General features: G+C 56.6%; 1 protein-coding gene and 1 pseudogene across 1 annotated transcript; both read left to right on the forward strand.

The window, feature by feature from the left end:
- The first annotated feature begins 5004 nt into the window (after positions 1-5004).
- On the forward strand, positions 5005-5543 carry LOC116831866 (small ribosomal subunit protein eS25 pseudogene; annotated as a pseudogene).
- Positions 5544-7093: 1550 nt separating this feature from the next.
- Positions 7094-10754, forward strand: BOLA1 (bolA family member 1). The gene is made up of 2 exons (XM_032792202.2): positions 7094-7179; positions 9164-10754. Exon 2 carries the CDS (start codon positions 9189-9191, stop codon positions 9621-9623), a length of 435 nt encoding a protein of 144 aa, XP_032648093.1. The 5' UTR covers positions 7094-7179; positions 9164-9188; the 3' UTR covers positions 9624-10754.
- The last annotated feature ends 303 nt before the right edge of the window (positions 10755-11057 follow it).

An 11057-nucleotide genomic window follows, 5' to 3' on the forward strand; every position in this document is an offset into this window, starting at 1 on the left:
GGCAGGGGGGAAGGGGCATTAAGGCAGGCGCCTACCTCTTCCAGCCCCTCTCTTCCCCCGACACCTCCAGGATGGCCATGGCTGGGGTGTGGGAGATTGGACAGGGCTCTGAGGGGACACCGTGCAGTCCCTCTCTCTCTCTCTCTGGGGCTTAGCTGACTGCTCTTGCTCACGTGCCCAGCACAGTTGCCAATTTTCATATGGTAAAGAAGCCCCCCGACTTTCACAATAAGCCAAAAATCCAGCCAATCCCGTTTCAAAGCAAGGCCAAAACAAGCCAGTCCCTAAGAACCACAACGCTCTGTGTGACCAGATCTCCCCCCAGCGTGGGGGACTGTGGTGGGCCCGCTGTGCACCCCAGACTCTCACCCCTTCCCGTGCCCCTGCTTGCTGGGAGCTGATCAAAAAAAAAAAAGAAGAAGAAGCAACAAGCTACAAATAATAATTGGAGATATACCCATCTCCTAGAACTAGAAGGGACCTTGAAAGGTCATTGAGTCCAGCCCCCTGCCTTCACTAGCAGGACCAAGTACTGATTTTTGCCACAGATCCCTAAGTGGCCCCGTCAAGGATTAAACTCACAACCCTGGATTTAGCAGGCCAATGCTCAAGCCACTGAGCTGTCCCTCCCCAAGCCAAAAACTAGCCAACAAGCAACTCACAAGCCAATTGCAAGCCCAACTGCTGCGTTTTGGGCATGTTTGATGCTCAGGGTCTCACTGATCACCATAGCTGGGATCAGAAAGGAATTTCCCCCAGGTCAGAGTGGCAGGGAGCTTGGGGCGAGGGGGTGCCTCCTTTACAGAGTCGGGTGCAAGTTTATCTGGGTGTATCTCACATAATCATTTCCCAACCACTGCAGGGGCCTCAGACCCTGGTGCACCTCGGTCCCTCCTCTTCTCTGCCCGTGGCACAGAGCGGGGTCATCTCCTGTGGGCTGGGGTCTGATTTTGGCAGCTGGGTTTAGTGTGGGGATGCCAGAGGTCAGAACACATGATCTCATGGCCGTAAGCGCCGTGACTCCCTTTTAGAGGGCAGGGAGGTGAGCCACAGAGAGGCCACGTAACTTAGCCAAGGCCACAGAGGGTGTCTGGAGCAAGGCCAGGAATTGGCCCCAGACCCCCCATGTCCCACGTACACGCCTGCCCCCACCGCATAGGGTGACTAGACAGCAAATGTGAAAAATCAGGATGGGGGTGGGGGGTAATAGGACCCTATATCAGAAAAAGACCCAAAAATTGGGACATCTGGTCACCCTACCACCGCAGCACCCAGTGGTTGCACGCCTGTGACATGCGCTTTAAGGCAGGGTCACGGCCAAAGTGGTGAGAAGGGGCCCTGGTGTGAATGAGCATCAGTCCCAGTGTCTCTGAGGCGTAAGGGGACAGCGCCCTCTCCCTCCAGCGAGGGACGTGAGCCAGGACCCCATGGTGCTAGAGGCTGGACAAACACAAAACCAAGAGACAGCTCAGGTCTTGGCATCTCTCCTCCTTCCTTGGGCAGGAAGTTCAATCGGGAGGAAAACAGAGGCTTGAGAGAGGAGAAAACTGAGGAGGAATGAACGTGGCACAGTTCCAGGGTACCCTGCAGAGACGCACCCAAGAACGGGGATGCTGATCCAAGGTATGTGCAGTGCAGTGAGTTGCCGGGGCAGGGTGGGGGGAGAGTTCATTGGTTGGATCGTGTGCAGTGGGTTGAGGGCCTTTCGTTGGTCAACTCCAATACAGTGGGTTGGGGGGGGAGGATGACTCATTGCTATGAACCAGTCCAGTGGATTGGGGAAGGGGGCTCACTGGTCCAATCCAGTGCAGTGCGCTGGGGCTCATTGGTCTGATCTAGTCCAGTGGGTTGCATGGGCTTGTTGGTCCAATCCAGTGCAGGGGAGAGGGGCGTTCTCATTGGTCTGAGCCAGTGCAATAGATTGGGGGGGGTGCATTGGTTCAATCCAGTGCAGTGGGTTTGAGTGCATGGGGACGGGGAGGGTGGCTGGTCCCATCTGATGCAACAGGTTGGGGAGGGCTCAGGTGTCCAATATGGCGCATAGGGTCGAGGGCGGGGGAGGTGAGGCCCAGCGAGTCCATCCGTCGCAGAAGGGAGAGAGCAGAGCTGACTGGCCCGGTCCATGCCCGATCCAGCGCGGGGAGCCCCCTGCCCCGCCAGACACTCCCCAGGACCCTTTGTTTGCCCACAGGGCAGCCTGGGCAGCTTTCTCCCTAAAGGGCCTTTTAACTCACCCCTTAATCCCGAAGTCACTTAGTAAAAGACCCAGCCCCTGCCCTGCTGGGGCTTTGTGCTCCCAGCCGGTGGCCACGCAGCCCAGACAAGAGCGGGGCGGGATGGGCTCACACGCCACTGCCTGCTAATACTGGCCCTTAATCCGGGGGAAGAATGGGTCTGTTTGAGGCTGCCTGGACCCCTCTGGGGCATTGAATGGCAGGTGCAGTAGGGAGCCTGGGAGGCTACAATGCAAGTGTGGAAAAGGTCTTGCCATTTAAGGGCCTGGATGAAAAGGTCCCACTCCCAGCAGAGGTCGAGGGGCTTTCGAACATCCTGCTCCCTGCCCCCATCACCGAGCTGGTCAGCCTGCCGCAAAGGCAACAGGCCTGGGGGGGAACTAGTGCCTGACTTACACATTTGGTGCACCCCCCTACCCCTCCCATGCATCCTCGTGCATATACCTACGTAAACACCAGTGCTGTAACCTGCACAGCCATAAAACCACGCCCCTGTAGGCAGAGGGCCAATGTGTGTACGCTCATCAGCCTGCTCAGTGCACAGACATGTGCAAAGGGCACATTCGCACACAGGCGTGCTCGAGGATGGCACACGGCTATGTATACCTGTGCACACACTCATCCAGGTCAGAGGGCAGAGGTGGGCACACACGTGTGTGCAAATGTGCACACACACCCCTTTTTGCCAGGACCCGCCAAGTGACACATACACACATCCTCTCTTCCCTCTTCCATTTCTCATCTTCTGTCACTTTCTTGTCTTGACTCCCTTGACTAGAAAATGCCCATTATCCGCTGACTGCGAGACTGAGGTCTGGTGGTCAGGTGGACACATTCCTTCACTCAGGGGCTTCCGAGGAGAGCCGTGAATGTGCCCTGGACCCTCCTGCAGGATTGGGGAGGCCAAAGCCTGCTGATCAGCCTATTCCTCCCCGCCCCCCCCGCCCAACTCCATTGGTCAGCCCTCCTGGGGATCATTAACACCTTGCTGAACGAGGCTGCTCCTGACGCCCCCAGAGTTCACTCTGTGCAGGAAGGACTGAAGAATCCACCCTGCCCCCTGCTCAGACCTGGCCTAGAGGATAGCGCACTGGCCTTCAATGCAGGAGACCTGCGGGATCTTCCTCGCTCTGACACTGGCCTGTTGGGCAACCTTGGGCAAGTCATGTCACCGCCCTGTGCCTCAGTTTCCCTATTTGTAAAACAGGGATAACGGCAAGGCCCTCCTTGGAAAAGCCCTATGAGATCTCCAGTTGAAAAGCACTATTATAGAGATAGGTGCTATTACTTCACTGCCCCACCAGGAATGGGCTCCACAGGGGGGGCAAGAGAGTGGGAAGGAATTAAAATCAGACTGAAAGATGCATTAGTTGAATAGAGTATCGGGAAGGCTCCTGGGCTGGTACCTGACAGGGATGAGCTAGATTGGATCACATGGAACATCCAACCCTAACTCAGACGATTCCAGGAGGATGCCCGATTTTCCACTAGGCTGTCCGTGCACCGTAGCCCAGTGACAGCCGCCGATTTCTTCCTTGCCTGACAAGGCCCTTTTATTCCTGGACCACAGTTGTAGCCAACACACAGCTGATTTCCACATGGCCCAGCCGCGTGTGTAGGGGGGTGCAGTCGGGGAATGGCAGGGAGCAGCAGGGGGTGGAAGACACCAGTCATCGCAAGGCTGCCTGCAAGCCAGCAACAGGCGCTGCTCTCCCATTCGCTACGGTCCGCACCTTGTCTTGTCTCTGCAGTGGCACAGCAGAGATTGAACCGGGGATCGCCAAAGCTAAAAGCACAAACGGCCAAAGAGGGGTAGTAACAGGCGCACCTCTGCTGCAGGTTAGGCCCGGAGGGGGACCTGTAACATGCACTCACCTGTGGGGGGCAGAGGGTGAGCTGATGAATTCATCACAAGTAACGAAGAACAAGGGAAGGGAGAGAGAGCTCTAATGGGACTGGTCCTCACCCCTGTGGCACACACCATGTTACTTTCCCCTCCTGCCCCTGGGTCAGGGGACTGACCTGCCCACAAGGCCCTGTGAGATATGCCAGAGGATGCCAGCTGCCCTGGACCTGAGCTAGCTCGTAATTAAAAGTGATTGGAGTCTTTGGCTGAGAGGTGGAGGATAGGGGTTGTTGCATTCCTGGTCTTTGCTTCCCATTAATCAGTTCCCCCCAGGACTGAGTCCAAAGGGGCCTGGCCAAGAAGCATCAGGAGGGCCCAATCCAGGATGGAGATGCCACCCGGCCTGTGAGCGTCAAGGGCTGGTGGTGGTTGGGGGTTTGTAGACAAGTGAAGAGAGTCAGCGTGTGCAGGGAACTCTGCATGGGGCAGGGGGATGCTCATCGCAAACGAGCACCCGGCACCGATGGTTCAGTGCAGCTCGGATTCGCTTGCCTTGCCCTGAAATGGGCCTGCTATGCAGAGCTCAGATCCAGATTTCAGGGAAACAGAGCTGTTTGGTTCACCCTCTTCCTGAGCTCGAGCTGCAGAACTGGGAGCCAAACTGGAAGTTCCCTGGACTTTGTGGGTTGCTGGATCTGGATTGCCTGGGCTAGATCCTCAGCTTGCCAGGCACAGCGTCATCTTCAGTTACACATCGTCTGTTTCCCTTTGCGTCCTCCAAGAGGTTTAAAGAGGCCAGAGGCCCATTGATTTCAATGGGAGCTAGGCACCTAAACACCTTTGAGGGTCTGGACTGGACGGCAAATGGGAATCATTGGCTCTGATGCCTTCAGTGGAGCTAGTCTGAACTTTGCAGAAACCCAGCAGACCCCTTGAAGTAGCAGCAGCAGCAGTAGTCGCCGCTGCCAGCACCACCGCCATGCCCCCCAAGGACGATAAGAAGAAGGATGCGGGGAAGTCCGCGAAGAAAGATAAGGACCCAGTGAACAAATCTGGGGGTAAAGGCAAAAAAAAGAAGTGGTCCAAGGGGAAAGTAAGAGACAAGCTGAACAACCTTGTTTTGTTTGATAAGGCTACTTATGATAAACTGTGCAAAGAAGTGCCCAACTACAAGCTAATCACACCAGCTGTAGTCTCTGAAAGGTTGAAGATTGGAGGATCTTTAGCAAGGGCTGCCCTCCAAGAACTGCTCAGCAAAGGTTTGATCAAACTTGTGTCCAAGCACCGAGCCCAAGTGATTTACACCAGAAACACAAAGGGTGGAGATGCACCTGCTGGTGGGGAGGATGCTTAAAAAAGTGAGGTGCTATTGAAATTCTGGAGTTCCAGGTTTTCCAGACACCTCTGCAATCTTATGTAAATGTATACAATAAAACTGTTGAATTTAAAAAAAAAAAAAAAAAGACCCCTTAGCAGCAAAAACTAAAATAGCTTTTAATTTCAGACACATGCATCACCCGGTTTATCACAGGAGCAGGGCTGCAAAGCAGCAACGTGTCGCCTGGTTCTAATGCGTTTAGCTAAACCCAGCATCACCCTTAGGTGGGCCCGTGCTCTGGAGAGCACGTCGAAAGCTTGGGTGAGTTGTGACTTGAAGTAAAACACATGGGCTATGGCTCCTCCCAGTGGGGAGATGTCAGATTACAGCTCTGGCAGGACAAAGGCACCTCTTAGGAATTCAGTGGTTTGAGCACTGGCCTGCTAAACCCAGGGTTCTGAGTTCAATCCTTGAGGGGGCCACTTAGGGATCTGGGGCAAAAATCAGTACTTGGTCCTGCTAGTGAGGGCAGGGGGCTGGACTCAATGACCTTTCAAGGTCCCTGCCAGTTCTAAGAGATAGGATATCTCCAGAATTGAAAAAAAAACCTCTTAGGAACTTTTGGCCACCACCTCTCATGGATACTTTTTATGCCCATGCAAAGTGTATGTAGTCTGCTACCAGATCAGAATGGCAGCATTAGGCCCTCAGCATCAGAGGGAGCACTGGGCGCATCACGCCTTTTTCAGGTCACTGGCAATTTCTGAAAAATCATGGGAAAGAAAGAAAGAAATCAAACCAAACTGATTTTTTGGAAATTTTTCAGTGACTCAAAAAGATTTTAAAAAAATCATTTGGGGTCAAACAAAATGTTTCCTTTGACCCAAAATGAAAAATTTCAATTTTGAGCATGTTTAAATGTTTCTGATTGTTTTAAAAACACAATTAAAGGAAATTTCAAGACAAAAAGTTAAAGAAAGAAGAAAACAACCAAAAAAAAACACAAAAAATCCCCAAGCCCTCACAACACTTTGTTAGAAAACACCAAAATTAAACTTTTTGATTTTTTCTGGATTTTTGGAGGGTTCCCCCCCCCCCATCATAAACAATTCGGCAAAGCTGGCATTAATGCATGAAATATTCCGGTGTTGACTAATCTATATTTTTTGCCTCCTCCCCCCCCAAAAGTTTTATAGGAAAAATTTAACCCAACTCTAGACAGAGGGTGCAATTCATCCTGACATGGTGCCCTGAGGGAGGCTGATGCCAAGGGGGATCACTCGATTATCACCCATTCTGTTCGTTCCCTCTTGGTCACCTGGCATTGGATGGCGTAATACAGGATACTGGGTTAGATGGACCTTTGGTCTGACCCAGTCTGGCCATTCTTATGGGGTCAACAACCAGGCATGGCTCAGTCGTTTGCCCAGGGACACTCAGGGTGCAGGGATGAGCCAGGGCAGCCTGGGATGGATTGTTCCAGCTATGCTGCCCCAGTGGGGTCAATGGAGCAGAGGGTGCACTGAGCAGCTTGCTGACAGAACTACAATTCCCAGAGTGCACCTGGGGAATGGATGGGGTGGGAAATCCGGGAGGGCTGGTGAAAGGCCTCCTGGGAGCTGTAGTTCTCTCTCGCTCTCCTGCCCAGGTTCTGGAGGGGCGGGAACTACATTTCCCAGGATGCAAAGCCCTGCCTGGAAGCGGGTGGGGGCAGTGGCCGCAGGAGGGTGGCTGGAGCCGTGAGGACGGGAACGGCTGGGGGTGCGGGCAGAGCAGCACAGGTGGGGGCCGGCGGGGTCTGCTGGGGACGAGCCAAGCCTGAGAGCTGGGGTAGCCCCCGCGCCATTGTAAACCCAGGACCCCCCCCCCGGCCGCGCAAACCCGGGACGCCCCCCGCCGCCGGCGGCCGCGCACCGGGATCCCCCCCTGCCGCGCAAACCAGTACCCCACCCTCCGGCCGCGCAAACCAGGACCCCCCCCTGCCGCGCAAACAGTTACCCCCCCCCGGCCGCAACAACCCGGGATCCTCCCCCCCCGCCGCAGCAAACCCAGGATGCCCCCCCCTGGGCCCCAACCGTGATCCCCAACCGCGCCCCGCCCGCGGCCGCCAAACCCAGAATCAACGCCCCAGCCGCGCAAACCCAGGATCCCCCCCCGCCCTCAGCCGCGCAGACCCAGGATCCTTCGCCGCCCCACCGCGCAAACCCAGGATCCCCTCCGCCCTGCCCAGCCGCGCAAAACCCAGGATCCCCCCGCCCCAGCCGCGCCAAACCCAGGACCCGCCCCTGCCCAGCCTCGCAAACCCAAGATCCCCCCCACCCGCCCAGCCGCGCAAACCCAGGGTCCTTCGCCCCACCCCGAAGCCCGCGCAAACCCAGGAATCCTCCCTCCCCCAGCCCGCGCAAACCCAGTACAGCCCGCTCCCCGGCCCGCGCAAACCGGGATCCTTCCCCCCCCCCCGGCCGCGCCAAAACACCAGGATCCCCCCCTGCCGCGCAAAACCAGTACCCCCCCCCGCGCGCACACACGGGATCCTCCCCCCACCCGGCCCTGCGCAAACCCAGGAGCCCCCCTCCGCCCGCGCAAAACCCGGGATCCCCCCGCTCCCGGCCGCGCAACCCAAATCCCCCCCCTGCCGCGCTAAACCCAGGATCCCCCTGCCGCGCAAAACCCAGGAATCCCCCCCCGCCCTCAGCCAGCGCAAACCCAGGATCCTTCGCCCCGCCCCAAGCCGCACAAGACCCAGGATCGCCACCCCCCCCCGCCCCAGCCGCGCAAACCCAGGATCCTCCCCTCCCCAAAGCCGCGGCAAACCCAGATCCCCCCCCTTGCCCCAGCCTCGCAAACCCAGATCCCGGATCCGACGCCCCAGCCGCGCAAACGCAGGGTCCTCGCCTCCCCCCCCAGCCGCGCAAACCCAGGATCCTCCGCCCCCCAGCCGCGCAACACCCAGGAATACTTCCCCCAGCCCCAGCCCGCGCAACCCAGGATCCTTCCACCCCGCCCCAAGGCCGCGGCAACCCAGGATCCCCCCCCCCCGCCCCAGCCGTGCAAACCAGGATCCCCCCACCACCCAGCCGCGCAAACCCAGAACCCCCCCCGCCCCAGCCTGCGCAAAACCGTAAGGTCCTTTGCCACCAGCCCGCCACCGCACAAAAACCCAGGATGCCCCCCCCCGCCGCCCAGCCGCGCAAACCCAGGATCCTTCGCCCCGCCCCAGCCAAGCAAACCCAAGGTCCTTCGCCCTGCCCCAGCCGCGCAAACCCGGGATCCATCCCCCCGCCCAGCCGCGCAAACCCGGGATCTCCTCCCCCCCAGCTTCCCCCTCCAGCCACACAAATCCAGGATCCTTCCCCCCCAGCCACGCAAACCCAGGATCATTCCCTGCATTGTATGCAGATTAGCACCCTCTCCCAGCCCCACACACCCAGGATTTCCCCACCTGTAGCATGCAGGTACCCCCCCCCCTCCCCCAGTTGCAAACCCAGGCTCCCTCTCCCTCTAGGCAAACCTGGGATCTCCTCCACCCTTCATGCAGCCTCCCCTCCCAGGTTCTCCCCCTGCCCTGCATGAAATATCCCCCCTACTATCCATATCCCAGGCTGTCGTCATGCTCACCATTCATGCCCCCTGTGTTCCCCCTCCTGATAACAGGCTCTGCCCACCCCATGCACAGCTGCCCCTTACCCTCCAAATCATCAGGCAGCGGATTCTGTACCAGGGGATGTTGTCTCAGTCTGTCCCTCCCCATTCTCTGTGTTGCAGCCTTGGGGTGCTGTCCCCGCTCCGGATGCTCCCCTCCCGCCTCCTTCGCCAAGCTCTCCCTCGGCCAGCCCCCAGCTTTGGCTACTCAACAGCCAGTCCTGCCATGGAGGAGAAGCCGGTGGAGTCTACCATTCGCGCCAAGCTCCTGCAAGCCCTGCAGCCGGTGCACCTGGAGGTGCACAACAAGAGCTCCATGCACGCCGTGCCCCGGGGCTCCGAGACCCACTTCAAGGTGGTGATCGCCAGCCAGTGCTTCGCTGGTCTGCCCCTGCTCCAGCGCCACCGGCTGGTGAATGAGATCCTCCAGGCTGAACTGGCTGGGCCCGTCCATGCCCTCTCCATCCAAGCCAAGACCCCCCAGCAGTGGGAAGAGAACCAGAGTGTGAGCCAGAGTCCGGGGTGCCTCGGGGGATCCAGACATGACCCGCACATGGCGACCAAACTGGGCAGCCAGGGGTGACCCTGAGTGACAGCGCTGGGGGGCGGGGAGTTTGGTTAACTCAGCTCACTCCCCGGAGTGACCCTGACACTTGTTTTGTGACCACATCCAGAGCCTTGCAAAGCCGCCTTGCGCTGGAAGTGGAAACATTCACAGTCTGGGGTTGCACCACCAATGCTGGGAGTCCACCAGGGTCAGCCCCAGTCTCTGCCCGCCCCCTGCACTTGGCCGTGGGTTATTGGTTTTTCGGTTGGTCATGTGAAATATCCCTGGCTCTGCTGCTGTCATGGTAGCAGGAGGGTCCAGCTAGCGCACCCGATAGGCTCCCGATAGACACTAACGCACGTGTTCACGATAATTGTGTCTGCAGAGCTGGGTGAGATTTGCGAAGCCTGTTTTTAAATGGAAACTGGGTGCCTGAAATCTCTCTAACGGCTTTAAAAAGCTCAGTGTCATGCATTTAAAGGGGCGAGAGGGGAAGCCCTTGTGTTGTTAATAAAGCTCTCAGCTGAGCAAAGAATGGGTTCACACTGGAAAGCAGTGACATCGTGTCTCTGGATTTGGTTGACTCCAGTTGAGTTTGCAGCTGCAAAATCTTAAGTTCACATGGGAAACTGAGACAAGCTGGTTTGGTTTTTATCCCTTGCGCATTGTCCCCAGCTACAAGGATTCTGCAGAGCAGACCCTGCCCCTGATGACCGGGGATGTAATTTGGGACTGTCACTGGAACAGGTGAGGATGTTCGAGCCAGAATAAACTCTGGCCCCTGCTCCTGTCTCTGGGCTGGCCATGCAAGACTCATAGAAGCCCTTTGGCTTGTGCTGGCTCTGCAGGGCTACTAAAAATATATGTAAGGCCAATGAGAGAGAAGTCATTTCTGCTATGAGTGCTGCATCCAAAGAGGCAGCAGATGAATAATGCTAATAATACCTACCTGGAATAGAGCAGGCGGTGCCTTTTCCCCATTTGCTGCAGGGAGGAAAACAGAAATTAAGAGTTGAAAGAATCATCATCAGTTCTGCTTCGTTTCAGTGTTAACTCTTCATCGGTTCTTCTTTGTTTCAGTGTTAACTCTTCATCGGTTCTGCTGTATTTCGCAATGTGTTCAGCTTGGGGCAGTGGAAAATAGACTGGTCAGTTTAGTGACTGTGAGTGTGTCCATCTGTCCATCACCCCACCCCGCACCCCCCTGCCAAGGTGGTGGGTGTCAATTTGGCCTCTGCTTCTCCTGTGCTAATACAAGAAGACTGGGATGTTGGGGTTAAAAACAACACAGGGAAACATTCAAAACACTGTTGGGGCTGGAACACTTCCCTTCCCCACCCCACCCACCCCCAAACTTCATGGGATGTTTGATCTCAAAGTTATCCTGATCTTGGGTCTTCTATTTTATTTTATTTTATTTTATTTTAACACCCTCCCCAGTAAAAATTAAATTTGGAGCAAAAATCCAGA

This window comes from Chelonoidis abingdonii, chromosome 11, assembly GCF_003597395.2.
Source record: "Chelonoidis abingdonii isolate Lonesome George chromosome 11, CheloAbing_2.0, whole genome shotgun sequence".
In the NCBI taxonomy this organism is placed as follows: Eukaryota; Metazoa; Chordata; order Testudines; family Testudinidae; genus Chelonoidis; species Chelonoidis abingdonii.